Source organism: Phyllostomus discolor, chromosome 12 (assembly GCF_004126475.2).
Source record: "Phyllostomus discolor isolate MPI-MPIP mPhyDis1 chromosome 12, mPhyDis1.pri.v3, whole genome shotgun sequence".
Taxonomy (NCBI): Eukaryota; Metazoa; Chordata; class Mammalia; order Chiroptera; family Phyllostomidae; genus Phyllostomus; species Phyllostomus discolor.
In genome coordinates, this window is record NC_040914.2 from 64,755,690 (window position 1) to 64,775,214 (window position 19,525).

The window sequence follows — 19,525 nt, forward strand, 5'->3', positions numbered from 1 at the left end:
CCTGACTCTGAAAGTATGTTTATATTCATCCTAAAACTAATCACAAATTGCCCAGAGAAATGATCTCATCTAAATTGCATGTGTCCAAAAGTGTTCCAGCACTTCAAACCGTGAACAATAATTCTGAAAACTGGGTAACTGTCAGGTGTCGTGAAGAAGTGTCCGATGATGAAGAGAGAAATACACGTGTAATGCATTATACTTCTCCAGCTCCTCATTTCAATACTGACTTCACTGGCAGCACTGTCTTGGGTCTTGTGGCCCAGGAAATCTCTGTAAAATTAATATTGTGAATTCTGGATTTTGTTTTCTATTCTTTTATCACCAGGTATCCTCTGTCTTCAACATTCCATAATTTTGGCTAGCAGGCCTTGAAAGATCAGAGCAGTTACACTTTTGCTGTGTCTTTTTCCTCTTCAACTACATGACCGAGTATTTTAAGTGGTTGGATAACCACTGTAACATTGATTTAATGAATGATGATTAAAAAAAATTACCCATGTGCAGGTTTTTCCGTCAGTCTTTTACATCTATGATTTTATAACTTTTAACCAGAGCACAGATGTTTTGTTTTCAAAACACTTCACTTAGCATGTCAAAATGATTCAGTCATTCTAACTCGGAGTCTTCATGATTTAACAGACCACTGTGTTGATGGAGCACCCAGTCTTGGCAGAGACTGTCCTAAATTCAGAACCCAATGGAATGAATGTGACCCTCTCTAAGTCTGTGTGGTTACCAATGGGGACTAATTCAGCCACAATTCCCTTAGTTATATGTGCCTTTGAACAAATGTGATTTAACTCTGGTTCTTTCTACTTCACTGATTAAATGGCTGCTTTGTGCAAATTTGTGGCCTTCTTTTTTGCTTTCTTTAGTCTTTTGTGCCTTTCAGACACTTTTGATCTGCTATTTTGCATCCCCTGAGCCCCCACAAAAAACTTCTTTTACAAGTCAATGTCTAACCGTAGGCTGGTTTGACTTCATTCTCAGCAGGATGCTAACTCCTTGCTGAGTACCACCAGCCATCTCTTTTGAAACCTCTTGGGATCATTAGCATGAAATATAATAGATGGTCATGAGAAAGGCGTTTAGAATTGGAGCTGGCTGCACTGAGTCTTTGCTGTCATGGCTCTTCCCACACTGGCTGCAGCCTCTCGCCACATCATAGTCAGGTCTGTAGCAGCCGGAAGTATGGCTAGGGCACCGGTGCATTCAGCGTGGTATGACACACCCACGTCACCAATATCTGGAGCTGGGTGAGTAAGGATACTCATACTTATGCTTAGTGTGTTTGCTGGTGATCTAGAGGCTATAGGATCTACTATAGGCATACCTCATTTTATTGCTCTTTGCTTTATTACACTTCAAGATATTGCATTTTTTGTTTGCTTGCTTACAAGTTGAAAACAAGACCCTCCACCCGCAAAAAGATTACAACTCTCTTTATTGTGATACTTGTTTTATTATGATGGTCTGGAACTGAACCCACAATATCTCCGAGGTCAGCCTGTATTTATTTTAAACTAGAGCATCACTCCAAGATCACGGGGCCTTGCATTGAGAGAGAAGTAGACCCACGTTTAGAGTAAAGAGTCCTTAAAAGTCATCTATTTCAGTCCTGTCTTGTATACCCGAGGAAAAGAAACTAAAGCCTGTAGAGGTAAAGCGATTGGCCCAGATCACACTGAGTTGGTGGCAGGAACTGTTCAACACTGTGATAGACCGAAATCTCTTAGTTCTTTTTCGTGGTGGTGGTTGTTAAGTCCTGGATTCTATAATTGATTTAATGACAAATTACAGTCACCAGTACTGACCAGTTGCTGACTGTTGCCTTGCATTCCCTGGACCCTGTCCCCACTCCCCGCTTTGTACTCCTATTTCCAGAGGCTGTGTCATCGGACCCACCTTCCACTTTAACATTCCTGCTCTGCACTTCGGCGATGTTTCCTATGGTGAGTATTCTTCTGCTTCAAATTAGAACCAGAGAAGAATGACTTTTCTCTACGTGGGAGGAGGAAGGTTTACAAAGAATCTTTCTTATCGTTTATTTTTTTTTTATGGGCAGTAGCTAAGAGGGTCTACAATAGTGCTTCCTCTGCGGCAGTGGCACCCTGCTGTCGCTTCGCAGTTTTCTGTGTGTGAGTCGTGACTGTGTGCTGGGCGCTGGCCGCTGTCAGGCCGTGTCCGCTCCCCCTTTCCAGCCATGGAACAGCAGAAAGCCGTGTGCTTCGTTCCACCATCTAAACCTGAGGAACATTCCATCTGTATGAAGAATCTGATTTGCCAGCCTGGCTACAAGCAACCCTTTCACAGAGATGCTCTTGAGTTCAAAGTAAACTCAGTGGTGGTTTGATTCAGGTGTCTTGTCACTCCAGATTGAAGACTTTTCTGTATTTTTGTGTTATCTTCTCACTCAGTTACTTCTCTGAGTTATTTTTTTCCATCTAAACCCAAAATAAAAATTATAACAATAGCAGCAGAAGTTCCCATTTGTTGGTTCTTCCATCTATTCCAATCACTGCTAAGTGGGTTATGTGCAGCACTACATTTAAACCTTGTAGCAGTCCTGTGGGGAAGTCCTACTTAAGACCCCCATTTTAGAGATGGAGGACTTGGGCACTGAACAGTTAAATAACTCCCTGCAGTCCCACAGCCGTGGCTGGGTTAGTGTTTCAACTGAGGTGTATTTAAATCACTACTGTCAGAACCAGTGATAGTGCCCCAAAGAGGCAAAAAATTGGTTCTTGGTGGATGAAAAACGACTTAAATATGACAATGGTGTGTGGTCCTCACAAGTTCAACCCTACCCAACAGAATCTTATTCCTTAGTATTTAACTGGATATTAAATAGAATTTAAATCATATTAAGTAAAATTGATTTGATTTGATTTAAAATTAATTTATCACAGTGGTTCTTTTTAGAGGTGGTCATTTTTAAAGGTTCAGAACCCCTAGTCTAAATCCATACTGTACAATCCTTTCCATTTTGCTCTGTTGCCTCCCATTTTGACTTTTAGTTCTTTGCTTCTACTTGGGGAAAATAGTTCTTTAGAAAAAACTGATTAGTATTGCCTTCATCAGTTGCTTTAAGATGTGGGGGTTATGATGGTTTTATTTATTAGGGACATATTTATTTATACAGTGTCCCCCATCTACATTATATGGAAAAGGCACACACTATAGGAAATTCTATATAAATGAAGTTGAATATCTGTTTGTTACTATAGAATATGAAAATGGCTGGAGAGATTTTTACAAATTGGTAGGGCATGTTTGAGTGATAGGCTCTTTTGAAGGAAAATAGAAGTGACCTTCAACTAGAAAATCATCTGGAGGCCAACTAAGAGAGGCACACTCAAGGGCGACTGTGACAGATGCACAGTGAGAAGTGAATTAGTGTACCCCGACCCATGCACTCACCCTCCAAACTGTCCAAACGGAGTCCACTGCGAGGTCTGGCGACTGATGCACGACAACAGCAGGTCCTTCCATAGCCATTTAGGTACCAAGCCCAGCACAAGGACATCTGGGAGAAGTGCCCTGTGTCACATTACTCTGGAGGGGAAAAAACAAAGTGCAAATAAGCACCACAAGTCGATTACTACAAGAAATTTCACCCGGATTCATTATCTGGAATCTGCTCTATCACTCAGCTCTGCAATGCTAATGTAAAGGCTGTACCAATGATAAGCCAATAGCTCTTTGTCATACTTGGTCCAGCAAGAAGTTTTGGTAACTAGTTCAGGTGGAAATCAGAAACAGCTTATTTTTGTTTTCATATATAATGTCTTATTGAACCATTGGGTGATACAGCAGCTAGACAAGAGGCTAGAGCATACTACAGAGCCATGACCCGAGATTCCCCAAGTCTGAGACCTGAAATTGTATCCCTTCTAAGCCCACTTTCAAAACCCAAGTTGCTTTTTATTTTAGTTTGCATACCAATTCCTTTGTTTTCTCTAAAGGGGCAGGAAATGTTAGCAAAAACATACCTTTTCTGTTTGCCAACAGGAGATTGAGGGTTATTTGGTTTTCAAAACTACTTGGGTCAATTAATTCAAGCTACTTTGCTATATGTTTCTAGATTTTGCATTGTAACAACCAAAATTAGAAATAACTTTTGATACCCTTTCACAATTATTTTATGATATTTTCAAATCCAAAAGTGGGTACTGGAGTCCTCATAACTTCAACACAAAGTCTCATTATTTTTCCAGGTTGTTTGACCTCCCATCACAAAGAAACATAGTCTGTTGGACAGTTATTTATTGGAAACTTTTAATTATTACCATGTATGTGCAAGTAAGGCATTGATGAGGCAGATAAAAAGTAAGCATGTCACTGGCTCGGGAATGAAAGACCAATAGGGGGAATATAGTTCCAGATGCAAAAGAGAAATGAATTGTTATAAGAGTGAGCCAGGAGTCGAAGGAATTTTTTTCAGTTATTGCAGGATGGCAAGCGTATTATGTGGCATTAAACAAGGTTTGCTTTTGAGCTTGGGCGTACGTGAAACTAACTAAAGGCGGTAATATTGTCCCTGTGTGGATACGGATGCCCCTTCCTGAAGAGGTGTCTGTTACAGGTCAGTGTTAGAGATGAAGACCCAGATGTGGCATCAGGGCCTGTTGGGATTGAAGTGGTGAGGATATTACAAACACCGTAAAGTTGATTGGTATCTAAGATGCTTGAAGTATGACTATAAAGATTTGGATGATAGGGTTAGAAGTTGGATGACATATCTAATAATTAATCAGGCTGCTAAAGCTGCAATCGCAGGAGAGAGTCAGACTGTAGAATTTGGGTGGCAGTTGTCCCTGAAGGAACATTGAGGCTCTGCTAAACCCTTGGACTGGGGAAAGAATAAAATGGACGTTGCTGCAGCCGATATGCCAGGTGGTAGATGGAAGGGGCAGGAAGTATCTGTGAAGTCACTATTTTTCAGGAGGCACAGAATGTGTGGGATTGGGAATAGGGAGTCTAGAAGCCTGCGGGCACTCAGTGTAGTTGACAATTCGATGGTTTAGACTGAGAAGTTAGGGTTCAAGGGCAGAGTTATTGGGGTACAGATAAGCATTAAAGAAAATGAATGATAGTGGTCTCTTCCATGGTCCGGGTATGAACTGTCACTGTTTTACTCAATTACTTAAATGGACTTCAGGGGAGTGTAAAAGAGGGAGTCAAGGCAAAGCTTAATTGTAATGATCATAAAAAGATCTTAGAAAGGTTGGTAGAAGAGGTTATAGTAGGCACGAGCAAAGCCCAGACCCAAGCAACTTATCATTAATAAGAGAGACATAACAAAGGATATCATGAGTATATACCTTGAAGATAGTAAATAGAGACTGAAATGGCCAGTTGATAAAGAAGGAAAGTGTGAGAATCAGTAATGTCAGACTTCTAGCAAAATCTCATTCCACAAATCTTGGGCAAAACCTTCGTGGAACGATTGCTCGTTCTGAGGGGCTGGGGATAGCGGTCTGTTCCTGTGGGTTGTCCGTGTCTGGAAGGTTTGTTAGCAGACTCCCACCGAAGTTCTCCAGTAAGTGTTTTCTGCAGGTCTTCAGCCAACAATAACTCAGTCTCTTTGGGCATCTTTTTACCAAAGGTCCGCTTTATAGTCAACCGCAGGGTCAGTAAAGCCTCCAAAGACTGAAGACCGTTGGTGTATTTTTTTCAGAGACTCCTTGTTGAGGTTGAAAGAAGGGAGAACTCGCGAGGGTGAGTTTTCAGGGAAGGCTTCTAGAACTGGTAGATGGGTTGGTTCTTGACAACATTTGGTTATGTCTGCATGAAGCAAGCTTGATTCGGACTGACGAAAGATGTAGTTACATGGATTTTCTAGTTTTTATTTTCCAAGGTGAACAGTCTGTGAGTTTCTGGGGAAGTTAACTGGGTCTGATGGACATTAGAACTAAAGGTAAAACTCTTCATCAAAGAATTCCAAGAGCCTCAGAGAGCTTGGACAATTTCAGATAGGTTTTTGCCACTGTTTTTTGTGTTCTACATTTCCCAGGGATTGTGGATTATGAAATTTTTGATCAAACGGTTAACACTGTAAGCTTCTCAATAATTCTTCTGTGTAAGGCTGCTATTCCCCAGGGAGGAAAGTTATAGCGTACAACTTTTTAGTCATATTTATGGCAGCAGCCTTTCTGTAGAGAGAGGCTCAAATCCATCTAAAGAGTTTGTAGACAATTCCAAGAACGGATTCTTAAATATATCATTTGGGCACAGCCCATTTTTATTTCAGAGGTTTTCTGCAGTATGATTTAGACTGCCCAGTTTTTCTGGAATATGATGCCCAGCTACAGAGGAGAAACGTTTCCATCACCTCTTGCTCGGAGATGATCTTATCTCTTGTATGATGGGAACTGTGACCTTTGTCAGAGGCCAGCTCAGACCTTGGGGCACATCACAGATGGTTTGCCGAAGACCACTGAGGTGGACAGAGGATCCTGATTTTAGGAAATGATTTTTTTCTGAGTCTGAGACTGAGTTTTTGTGTCCAAACTAGCTTGTGTGGATGTGTTCATTGATCTCCCATTCTCTGATGTATTTCTATAGATAACTACAGAAGTATCACCTGTTTTGCATAATGATCTGCCAACACATTTCCCTTTGCTTTGTGGAGATTTTTATTTTACTAGAAAAATTAGGAATCCATTGTCTAAAATATCCCATGTGTTCCCCCCCAAATCTATGAACTGTAATTTAATTTTTGGTCCTGAGTATTGCTGAAATAATTTAACACTCCCCTGAGCTTAGGTCCATTCTCCAGTAGAACAGTCATGTTCTAAATAATGTACCCTCTTTTGTCGGAATCTGAACTTTTCCTTTGTAGCCTGATGATCTTTTGCTCCTAGTTTCTTTAAATCTTCTTAGGGGCTCTCTAGGTCAGGTGAAGATATGTGTATTAAGTGAGAATCACATCTCTTGAGAATATTGTCTTTCAAGCCAAATTTAAGTACCGGGAGAGGAATAAGGGCACCTCTGCGAACCCTTGAGGCATTCAGGCCAAGCATGTTGTTCATTATGCCAAGAAAAGTTGAAAAATTTTATACTACTTTTTATATACTTTTATTTCCCACCTCATAGATGCTGAGAAAGGGAGAATAGAGGTATACCCTGTGCACTTGCATTCAGATGAAGCTACAGGTAGAATAGTATTAGGATTCACTGCTACCAAACACCTAGGAACAACATTCATATTAATGAGCCTTTAGTCTTCAATAGTATCCCTTTCCTTTGGGCTTCTTGACAAGCAATATTACAGGTAACAGCACAGGAGTTGTTCCAGCTAGGAGGTTATAATTGGCTTTATTCTCAGAAAAACTAGTAGCTTCAGGGAAGTAGTCTGAGCAATGGTTTGGAAGAACCCATCTGAGTCTCTATAGGACCCCACTCCATAATATGCACACCCTACAGTAGAAGAGTGCTTATCCCATAAAGGGTCAGGTCGGATCAGGGCAAGGAACCTGCAGTTTCAAGAGTCAATGTTGGGAAAGTTCAGAAAAGTCAAATGCAGCAACTACATGACTGTAGAACTGACTTCCTAGCAGTTCCTCTGCAATTTCCAAGAATAATCCTTTAAACGCACGTAATCACATCATTCTTCTTCCATTAAAGCATTCTTCCAAGTAGATTGGCAGGAGAGATATCACAAAGGAGATGTGAACAAGTTTCCTCTATAGTCCTATTATATAGACAAAGGCTCAGACATGGGGAGAGAAGCAGATCAGTTCAAAATACCTTCTGCAGTTCTGCAGTAATTACTGTAGGACCAATTGTTTAATATTGCAATAAGGTTCAAAATAGAAAGAGTACTGTTTGCATCCAGTAAAATATGCACATTTGTTCTCTTATGGTTATAGATAATTCTTGTTCTGAAAGTGGTAGCAGATACGATGGCCACTTAGGGAATCCAAAATCAGAACTCAGTTTATTGCTTACCAGGCAAGGAGGACCCACAACTCTTGGGAAACATGAATCTCACTGAAATGTAGGAGGGCTAGATACCACATGAAAAAGCAGCTTTATCTAAGGGAGGGAAAAGCTGGTGTGTTAGTCTCCGGCTGCCTCAGAAACAGATCTCAAAGCCTCTCTCAGCAGAGGCTATTACTCGGTTTTATGTCCTCGACCCTCAGGGCATGAGCTTCAGACAGGTCCAGAATGAGTTATGTAATGTCTGGGCAGGCTCTGGGTCACACAGCGGGCAAAACCTCGCAGGCTTCTCCCTTCACACACAGGCAGATAAAAAGAGCAAACATTATTCTACTTGGGGGGAAATTTTGTATTGCTATGCAAAAATTAAATGTGAAATATACCTCTAGAAGACTACTCAGCAAATTGGGAATAGTGGCCGCCCCTTGGGAGGGACCAGGATGATGATTTTATGTCTGTTGTTGCTACATAGTAAATGCATGATAAGTATTCTTTGAATGAATGGATGGTGAATAAAGGAATAAAATGTATTTATTGATTTACAATTAAAATAGCATCAGAAAGAGTTAGAATTAAGCAAATAATGCTGAGTTGCACAGATGATTTATTTAAGAGGTTTAGCAGTGCTGGGGGAGGGTGAAGTTAAAGGGAGGCCATTGTGGGGGTTTTATTTCTCACCTCATGCTTCGTTTTTCAGGGTTCCCTCATACCTTGATATGTTCCCTCAATAACACCTCCTTGGTCCCGATGACCTTCAAACTGCGTATCCCTGGGGATGGCGTTTCCAGTTGTCAGGCTTATTCGGACCACCAAGGATCCTCTTGGAACAAGGATGAAATACCCATAACGAAACCCAAAGAATTCACCATCACCCCCAGCTGTGGCACCATTCGCTCCCAAGGATTTGCTGCTATCAGGGTAAAGTGACAGCCCTCCAGCACACAAGGCCAAGCAGCTGAACTCCCAGATAGCCAGCTGTTGGGACCACATCTAGGGCATGCTCGGTGCTGCCAGGGTCAGTGGGAAGGAGTGCCTCCCGTTCACACGGGAAGGTGAACCCGTGAGGAGGTGAACCACTGTGGCGAAAGGAGCCGGGTATAAATATATTGGGCAAAAGAGCGAACACCACTCCAGTGGATTTCCATCAATCCTGATGTGTTGCCTTCCCCCAGAGCAGTGGGTTGTAGTGATTTCTAGCGAAACCACTGCTCTGTATGGATAGCACACCCATCAGTACAGATATAAACCAACTGAAGGACTCACTGGTAATTAGGTCCTCCTTTCCTAATTTAGACTCACATGGTTTGTACCAATAAATGTCCACATGTGTGCCCCAGATGACATCCAGTTTATCCAGATGTTTAATCTGAATCTGGGCTTCGTGGCCAATGTGGATGTGACGTTCCTAACAGCACTTCACATTCGGGTCCACAGGCCTGATGCTTTGGCTGTGGCTCTGCAGTGCCTCCAGCAGAATTAGTTCATGGCCAGCTGAGAACGGTTTCACTGTCTTCCCTCACTTACGTTTTCTTCTCCAAACAGTTAGGTCTAGCAACATCGAAGGCTGCTAAAGTGAAATGATTTCATCTTTTCTGGGGAAGAAAAAAAGATAAGACTTAATAACTAAGGTGGTTAATTTTCTCTTTAGTCATTGTCTGTGAATATTTAATTCAGCTGTGGTTTCATCCCTCAAAATTATTTTAAATGCTTCATAATATCTCCCATATTATCCACTCATCCTAGATCTTTTCTGGAAGTTCTTAGCTCTTTCAAGGGCTTCTCCATGGGTCCAATGAGGTTTGATATCATATATCATTATCCTTTCTCAAGGTTGCTGTCTCGGTCTGTTTTGGCTGCTCTGATAAAATTCCAGAAACTGGGTGGCTTATAAACAACAGAAATGTATTTCTTACAACCTGGAGGCAGGAAGTCGAGATCAGGGGGCCAGCATGGTTGGGTTCTGGTGAAGGTATTCCTGCAGCTTGCAGACTGCTGAGTCCTTACATTCTCACACAGTGGAAGGGGCTAGGGAGCTCTGTGGGCCCTGTTACATAAGGGCACTGATACTGTGCACGGGGGTGGCACCCTCATGAGGCAGTCACCTCCCAATGGCCCCACCTCCTAATACCATCACGCTGGGGGCTAGGATTCAACAGAGGAATTTGTGGGGATGCAACCATTAAAAAATCATAACAGTTGCTTGCTGAGTTTCCCAAGGAGAAGTGTTGCTGCATTGAATTTGTTTATTTATTTATTTTATTTATTAAACTCTCAGCCTACATGTTAGCTAACTTTCCTTCCTTCCTTCCTTTTTTTTTTTTTTTTTTTGCTTCTCCCATATAGTGCAGAAGGATTTGAGAAGACATAGATCTACCTAGCAGTCTTCTGCCAGAACCACTCGTTCTTCTGCCTTCTAACCACAGGCCGGGTTCTGGTGAAGGGTTACGTCTCAGAGACGTAAACACGGGTTAGAGTCACTGTAGGAATCTACACGCCAGGGCAGCTGCTTCTCTCCAAATCTGATGTGTTTTCTTCCCAAATCAAAGACCCCATCTTCACTTTATTTTTTCCTTTGTATTTGGCCAAGCGTTCTCCACGCTTCAATTTTTTTTCATGATCTGCACCCCAGCCACGTCTGTGTGGACCCAAATTTGCATCCAGAAATTCCCTTTGCACCCAAAAAATTTAATTAGTACCTGATACATAATTTATAGCTAGAAAAGCCTTAACTTGTGCCAGAAGCTGTTTTCTAGACTTTCAAGTATCTCTTCCAGTACAAGTCATTGTAAAGCAATTAAAAATTGTAACAAGGCTTCAAAAGCTTAAATGTACTGTTTCACAACAGTAAGTAAAAACACAGGGTGAAATTTACTGGCCAGATATTGTCCTTGGGCGGACCTTTCTTTGGAGCTTCCTCTTTTCTGCTCTAATACTGAATGTAGGGACGGGGGACAAGATTTTGGTAAAAAAAAAAAAAAAAGACTAGTTGATTTCTTACGGCATTCTCTGCAATAGACATGGTTATGTCATTTATTTTGCTATAAGAGAAATTTAGCTGTAGTGCTTTATTGGTGTATTGAATTTTCATAATTTGTATAGCCCAGAGGTGTAGGGAATGATTTAAATTGCAATAATTAAGGTTCGTTTGATACTGCTCATCCTTCCGGGCCATTTTCCCCCTTATGGAGGCATACAGTTTCTTTGATAAAAACATCCTCAGAAATGAGCAAACCTATTGTATTAAAGCCATTGGGCTTCTCACCTGGCCTTTGAAAAAACTCAGCATGCCCTGACCCTGATATGTGACTTGTTCCACTGAAAATATAAAACGCCATATCCCATCATAAAGCACTCAGAAGCCTCACTCATCAGTGTGGCTGTCCCCTGGCTCCTTTCTCCGCTCTGCAGAGGGAGAGCTGGACTTTCAGAAGGGCAGCCTTTCACCTTTTTCTTTCCAGGTGACCTTATGCTCCAACACTGCGCAGAAATATGAGCTGGCCCTGGTGGTGGACGTGGAGGGCATTGGGGAGGAAGTGCTGGCGCTCCTCATCACAGCGAGGTATCACACTCACCTGCTCCTCTCTTCCCAGTCTCCCCTGAGCTGCCCGTGTGGGCTGCCTCTTGTCCTGCTTTCCTGGGAAGGGAGACTGAATCTGATTCCGATAACAAAGGTTTAAAACAGCAGGTGCACCTTTGGCAGAGATAAGAGCAGGGATGTGTGTGTTTTGCCGCATGAAGAATCATAGTGCTCTCTATTTTTGACTTTCTGACTTTGAAGGTATAGAACTAAAAAGGGTTTAGCAGAAAGATGTGAACAGTTGCTGTTTTTTATTTTTATCTTTAAATACAGTACTCCAGAGTCATGCCGCAGGAAGAGTGGTGCTCACAGTTCTGCAGTGTAAGATCCGTTTAGCTAGACGGTCCTGTTCCAGGCTGCAAGTGGGCCCTCGGCGAGGCCGTCTCTAACCATATAAGCTACTCAGAACCAGCGCCAACTTCTCTTCTTTTGAAGAGACAGCCGTGGGCTCTGGGAGGAGGTTAAGATCCTGACTTTTCCAGTGGACTGTGTCTCCTTGACCAAGTTACAGTCTTTCCAAGGCTGGTGTGTCACCAGTGATGATGACAGTGATCCTAATCATGGGCCACACACTTGTCACAGTAAACAGGTCTCCAGATCTAGGACTTTAGAGTGTGTATCTGCCATCTAAAGGAAATAGAGAAAATTTCTGGTAATATATCAATTCCTAGGATTTAGGCCTGTAGTGAATCTTAGGAACGGGCACCTTAAAGAAGGCACAGACATGCTACTTGGTGGGGCCATTACAACAGGCACCACTGCATGTGCCTTGGGCTTGAGTGAAGTCAGAGAGCAGCCCGCAAAGAACTTCAAGGTCAAGGCTTTGTCGTGATCTACTTGCTTAGTATTGCCTCTGAAGACCTAATTACTTTTTTTTTGTTTGGTTAAAAAATGCACAGTCTTTCATCTGGTCCTCTCTATACCCAAGTTTACCTTTTTGTCTAGTCTTGCATTTTTCTGTGTGGATGTATTCTAATACTTTCCAGGCTCTTTTCCCTGCAGCTATCCTGATTATTTTTTTAAAAAGGTCCTAAGAGGCTATGAGTTTCCAACCACATATATATATACTCTGTGTCCCAAGTCAAGTACTATGAACCCTCTCAGCCACAGTGTTTCAGGTAGTAAAGGATTAGCTTTAGGAAAGTCATTGGGTCAAATGACAACTTCCATTTTAGCTGAAAAATGAGCACCTGTTCCATGCAAAATCCTAAGCTCTGGGATTAACAAGACTGTCTTTCATGTCACTGCTTTAGTGTAATCTGTAGGAGCTGCTCAGAGACTCTCAACAGAAGAATTGCTTTTCGAACTTGCTCCCTGAGTGGTTTTCCCAGAGAGGCAGCAGCATTGGCTTGCCACACCCCCACCGCACAGTCAGCATCCCTTACTGAGCCCTTCCGTGGCACCGCGCTATGCCCTTCCTGCACATTATCTCCTGTGTTTCCCGCAATGCCCCAAGAAGAGCTAATGATGCAAATGCCAACCCCTAGAATCGCCTTCATTTTACTTGTAAGCAAATTGGGCCTCTAGGAGGGAAAAGAACTTGTTCAAGGTTGTACTTGGTAAGGTCAGTATTGAACCTGGCCCAGGCTGATTCAGATGCCATGCTCCTCACCATTGCATTACGTTGTGACAGTGCAGCAGGGCAGGGCAGACACTGAGATTCACAGGTAAAAAAATAAAACCCAAGTCACCTATTGATAGACCTAGTGCACAGGCAGGGCTTCAGTCGTTCCCTCGTCAGCACATAACTCCCTCCCCAACACTTCCTGTTGTCACAGCGCCAGGTCTGGGTCCAGTAGCTGCCTGAGCCCATTGATCCAAGCAAGACAGCTGTTCTGCATAGGAATTAGAGTTATCACTATTATTTAGATGGTGTTAGTAGTCCTCAGGGGACTCTGGTCCTAAGTGTCACAGCTAGATAGGACTCCTTGCTGGTGGCCTTGCCTGTTTGTCATGGAAACAGACCCACTACCTTAAGTAACTTGTACTGAGGGGGCCCCTTGCCAAAGGAAGGCCAAATATGAAAAATAGTGGAAATGTTAGTCATTACCCATGGGAAACAGCTGTTTGAGTCCCGCTTGTAGCCCTTTTTTGATTAAAAAATGGTGGCTGGGGGCTGAGGAAGAGAAAAATGGCAGGAGAGATCTGAAAATGATTAATGTAGTTATTAAAGAAAAATACTATATGACAGTAACAGATGCGTTTAACTTGGCACTCTGCACTTCTGTATGTAAACAAGCTTTCTATCCATTAAATTTTTTAATGGGCTCCTTCCTTTGGGCAGGTGTATTGTACCTTCCATCCGCCTGGTTAGTACAGAGGTGGACTTTGGACGCTGCTTCCTGAAGTACCCGTATGCAAAAACCATCCAGCTTGTCAATCACGATGACCTCCCAGGATGCTATGAGGTCTTGCCTCAGGTGAGTTACTTTATCCTTGTTTTAGTGTAGACTTTTCTTCAGTTGGACTCCCTCAGTAGGAAAGAGAAATCCTTCTTAAGAGCTATATTCCTGAATTGCACATGACCTTCTATAATTCTGATTTTTAGCCCTGGGATAATCTAGGGGTTGGGTAATAAAGCCACAGCTGGATGGCCACCTGCATGAGTGAGCAGCTGCAGGTGTAAATAGTTGCTAATTTCCCTGGAAAATTGCCTTTGATAAAGAAAGAAAGGGTCAATTAAGCCAACACGCAGAAGTTGCACCTGCAAATAATTGCCTTTGGGTGAACCATGCACGGAAGTGAGGGAGAGCTGGGAGTTTTCATGTTTCTATGAGTGGCTGTGACTTGAACAGCTTCACTAACTTATAGTGATGCAATACTTATAAATGGACTTGTTGGACTAGAAGGCTAGAGATAATACAAGAATGGAAAAGGAGAAATTGCTTGTTTTTCCGCTGCCCCCTTCCCGGCCAGGAAATTGCTTCTTAATGTTTTATGAAATAGCTCTGTCCACATGCCATTCCACCTAGCTAGGTGGGAAACTAAGCAATCAAACATATAGGACTAAAGACTTTAAAAGATCTGTACAGCCTGGAGTAGTGGAAGTTTCCTAAGGAGATGCAGTTTACCAAGAATGCATGTGGGTTTACACTCAGTTCTGTAAGTATAGTCCTCTGATAGAAATTCATGCAAACAAAATCAAATGGGGATTTTACATGGCTACAAGTTCAAAATGAGCTCAAAGGCCAGTATGGGGACCACAGAACCAACGCAGGGTTAGGCCACATTAGAGAAACATAGTGTTCAGCCAGAGAAAGGAGATTGCTACTGATCAGCACAGCATCAGAATTTTGTCTTCAGATCTTGGCATTGCACTTTTGTAATAGAAACTTAGAAAAAGAATGAATCATGTTCAGAGTAACCAGAATGGCAAACTATGTCATCTGAAAATCCAAGTCATATGAGTAGAAAACGTAGCATTTAATCTGGAACAGACAATACTTAACCAGGCCAAAAAGCTATCCTTCAATTAGTCGAAGGGCTGTTATGTAAAAGAGGGAATTACAGTTATTCTGTGGGCTTCTCTGAGACAGAACCAGAAGCCAAGGGTGAGGGGTGACAGGAGACAATTTTTCCGACTTTCAGACACTTAGTAGCACAGCAGGGGATCCCCGCACAGTGCACGCTTATCTCGAGGACTCAGGGCAGAGCCTGCACCTGGAGCGATGGGGGAGCTATTTCCACACAACTGGGCTGGGAAAAGGGTGAGGCACTTGCCTCAAGCACGAAATTGAAGGGAGAGCCAGAAAAACTCAGTGTTCAAGATAAATAACACACTCATGCTACACTTTAAGAGATCAAACTCAATGGTGAACAAAATATCAAACTTTACCTAAAAACAGAATCAGTTTTACTGACTTTCCTTTTGCCTCAGGCAGGACAGTGCACTGCTGCAGAGGGACGGGGAGGTAGACGAGGCCACATTAGACCCGACCAGGCGTGGGAAGACCAGGGTGGGGGGTGCTCCAGGTGGGTGAAGACTGCATGCGCTGTCCTTCTCTTGAGGAGCTGAAGTTCCGAAGAGTGTTCCCCAGAATTACCTAAACTTATTTGGCCATGGGACTTTTAAGGTTTTATTTGTCATTGCATGAAAGCTGGTGATGGCCTGCAGAACAGGTTCTGTGCAACGTCCACTGGGAGACACTGGATGGCATTCATTCATTCATTCGCCCGCCTTTTCCCCCATTTATCAAACAAGTAATGAGCATCTGTTTGGGGCCAGAAAGTGTACATGTATTGAGAAGAGGCCCAGGTCATGCCCTAATAAGTTTCTGGCCCATGGCGACCACAGACACATAGATGGTGCATGCCGTGGGAAAGGACTGCAAGGTGCTCCCTGGGGAGAGCGGAAAGCGCTGACTCTAGAGCACTGGGGACACCTGGGGATATCCAGGATGAGTGTGCGAGCAGGGAGCGGGCATTCAGGGAGAGGAGACACGTGCAGAGTTGGAGGTAGGTAGCAGGATCATGTGTTTAGGAAATACCAGTGGCCTCTGTTGATGGAGCACAAAAGGACAAAGCGGTAGGGAGCAAAACATGGAGGCGTGGAGGGCCAGGTTAAGGAAGGTGGCCACGGGCAGCTGTTGTCTTGAACTAATTCACACTGTGGATGATTTCTGCATCTTGCTGGGTTGTACGCTTTGGATTTGGGGCCTTATGCACATCCCACTTAGCCAAACTTCCTTTTGACAGGATGGGGGTGCTCATCCCTGCATACTTGCTTGAATGAGGAGACATTTCTAAAGAACCTCTGTGGGCGCAGGACAACATTTGTTTCATAATATGCTATTGGTTTTACACCCCACCAGTGGCATGCTTATCCCCCTCACTCGTCTCTTTCACCAGGTGCGCGAGGACTCGCCCGCTGTGTTGTACTCTTGCCCCAGCCCCCGTGGAATCATCTCTCCCCAGAGCACCGTTCACATCCCCCTGACCTTGGAGACCCAGGTCCCTGGGAAACACACGTCCCCACTCTACATCTCAATCTTCGGGAGCCAGGACCCCCCTGTGGTGAGAGCCAGTTTTTAGAATTGCAGTTAAAATTGCTGTACTTTTTACCAAACTTCCAAGCCTCTCTTTTTAAGGCATATGTCATATTTGCATATTCTCCAGTTGTTTGTAGTTCGAGAGTTCTGCATTTTCACTCCTTACTGGTAAGAAACTAGCAATACATTACTTCAGGAATCTATTTGCAGATAACTCCAAAAGTAGTGGTGTTTTGTAGCACTTGTTCTTAAACGCCTTTCGGGAGTTTTTCATGTGCTGAGACATGGCTGGCCCTTTTCCGGGCCTATTAAGTCCAACTCTCGGAGGGGAGAGCATACGTGGGTTTAACACCCTCCTCAGCTGCTCCTGTGCGAGGCTTGGTTTGGGCATCGCCAGCTCGCCGCGCGTGGGCTCTGAGATAAGTCTCGCTCGCAGCTCGGCAGATCTCTTCCTGTGTACTGACCGGACTCCTTGCCCAAAGTGAGCTGCCTTCGCTGTTAAGATAAGTAGCCTCTCTCCAGCTGTGGGAAGAGGGAGGCCTGGAAAGCTCTCTGATGCTTGAGGTGAATCAAAGGATGAATCTTGAACCTGAAAGGAAATTGCCCAGCAGGCTATGAACCCCTAGGCATTTGGTTTACTTGAGTGCTGGGTGACACCAGCGTACATTTGTTCAAACAGGTTCTGATTGCTTAGCTAGGAGGATAAACTAGGATTTTGCTTCTCTCTCTTCTGTGTAGGATGCTATAGATAAGCCACCTGACTTACACAGCAGCATCATGAGGTGCTGCTGCTCCCGTTCCCCTGCCTGCCTGCACTGGGCCCACTGTGCACCGATGCAGCTCATAAGAGGGTCATTTGCTGAGCCACCAGCACTTAATGAAAGGAAAAGACCCCTTTCCCAGCTGAGGGCACGGGGTGAGGGGAGCAGAATAAAGTGGATCGCAGCCCCGCACAGCTGTGTGCAGTAGACGGCCCTGTGTGCCGCTAGAAAAGCAACACAAGGGGGCTCAGTGCAGCCCCTTCCGATTCTTAGCTGCCAGTTCTTAGGCCTATGCAAAGTGTCCTTGAGGCGGGCTGCTGGGCGGTGTAGAGAGGACCATTGCTGTGGTTTCCCCTCGGCGCACAGTTCTGGGCTGACCCAGGGAAGCAGGTCACCCTGGAGGAACTTCAGACTGGATTCAGAGTTCTGAGCAGCGTGGCACTCTCTTTGTCCCTCTGACCCCGGAGTACCAAGGGGGAGGGATGTCAATTCTATTAAGCATTGTTTCATGCCACTTCTTTTTATTAGAGAGGTGGCTGTTTGAATCGATTGTAAAGGCCAGCCATTTTCAGCTATTCCATGTTCTTTCTCTCGCTGGGAACACAGGTGTGTCACATAAGGAGCATTGGTGAAGGCCCAGTTATCCACATACATCCCGTTCAACTTGATTTTGGCAAAATCTACGTCTTAAAGGAGTCCTCCAGGACTCTCAACCTCTCCAACCAGTCCTTCATCCCTGGACTGTTTAAGGCACACATGGTGAGTAGGTTGTGGGCTGTCATGTGATTAAAGTACGGTTTTGCCCAAGTCTTACAGGCAGTGGCCCTGTCTTTGCAACGCCCCTTTGGAAATGATCGCCAGAAGCAGAGATTCACATGGTTGAACTGCATTAAAGTGTGTTATTCTCATCCTCAATTCCTCCTTGTTATAATCGTTGTGTTGACGAAGCAACACATGTAGTGTGGAACACAAGCAAATATAGTCACTGTAATCTCAGTTCAGGAAGATGCTCCAGAGATTTCCCACTGAGCTGTACCTAAGCCCAGCCCATATCTCAAGAAAACACCTTTTAAATGTCTTTTGAACAGAGATAACATGTTCTTTTTTGCAGAATTTAGGTCTTTCTAATGCAGTGATTGATTGATTTTGGAAGATATTTTCTAAATTTAAATATAAAATTTAAAATAGTATAGCCCTTCTATCCACAAATTATTGACATTTGAATGAATGCTAACAGTTGGTTTTATCATTTGTCAGTTATTTCTGAAAAATCAAAATTATTAATTTTATAAAAGTCACTATCAGAATGAATAGAATTCTAGTTTTCTGCTAACTTCAATCACAGCTCCTCAGAGTCATTGGTCCCAATTAGCAGCCACTTACTATTATCATTATTCATTTTTATCATCATTTGTCTTTACTCCTTGTAAAGGCAGCCAACTCCCACACAGTCACTGCTCTTTTTAACATGAGGTTCAGATATTGTGTAAAGAATAACGTCTAACGAGAAATTCTACAGAAAAGACGCCTTTGCTAGTCTTTATCCGATCAATTGATGTGTTTGGTGGAAGGCGTGGGAGGTGATGGGTCTGGTGAATTGCTTAGGACGTGTTGCTTCCAGTCCAGTTTTGTACGTGCAGCGTTTAGGGTAGGGGAGGGAGCGAAAGAGTCGGCTGAAAAGTTTAGGGCAGTGAGAGGTGGGCACTGGCGGGTCCTTCTGTTATCGCAGAGGAACAAGGGGCAGAGACCCCAGAGTGCTTAGGTACAAATACCGTAACTATTCCCTTTCTCACGCCTCCCCTTTCCTTCTCAGATATCTCCAGATTTCACTATTGATGGCAATTTTTGGTACATTTCAAGAGCAAAAAGCACATCAAGGATCTATTGGGGTTGTCTGTTTGTTTTGCTGATATAGTATACGTATTGAATGACACAACTAGTTGTTAAAATGGGACTTTTATTTCCCACAAAGGTTTCACGATTCCATCTTTTGATTCTTTAATATCATCCTAAATCAGCCAGCTCCAGTTCCTAGGAGCCGAATGTGTGCTGTGGGTGATCTGCTGTGGGGGTGTTTCCCCTCAGTCCTCCCTCGGAACACTGGTGCTCACTGAGTTGATTGCCCTGTTGGCATCAAAGTCATTTAAACTGTAATTGTTATAGGTGAAAATTAAACTCTTCATATTTCGACTGGAATTTTTGATGGATTTCCTAGAAATACTATATGTGTTAATGTTATAGAAACTGGATTA

The 19,525-nt window shown here is 43.4% G+C and overlaps 1 protein-coding gene across 4 annotated transcripts in view; it reads left to right on the top strand.

Moving 5' to 3' along the window:
• Positions 1-19,525, top strand: part of HYDIN (HYDIN axonemal central pair apparatus protein) — a 291,357-nt gene that overhangs the window by 105,539 nt on the left and 166,293 nt on the right. For all 4 annotated transcript variants that reach the window (XR_004900055.1, XM_036012178.1, XM_036012180.1 and 1 more), the window contains exons 13-18: positions 1,888-1,955; positions 8,645-8,865; positions 11,406-11,506; positions 13,809-13,944; positions 16,373-16,537; positions 17,880-18,032. Coding sequence is in view for 3 of the 4 variants with exons in the window: in XM_036012178.1 (XP_035868071.1) it covers positions 1,888-1,955; positions 8,645-8,865; positions 11,406-11,506; positions 13,809-13,944; positions 16,373-16,537; positions 17,880-18,032 (844 nt within the window). In the remaining variant the exon portion in view is untranslated. The remainder of the gene's footprint in view (positions 1-1,887; positions 1,956-8,644; positions 8,866-11,405; positions 11,507-13,808; positions 13,945-16,372; positions 16,538-17,879; positions 18,033-19,525) is intronic.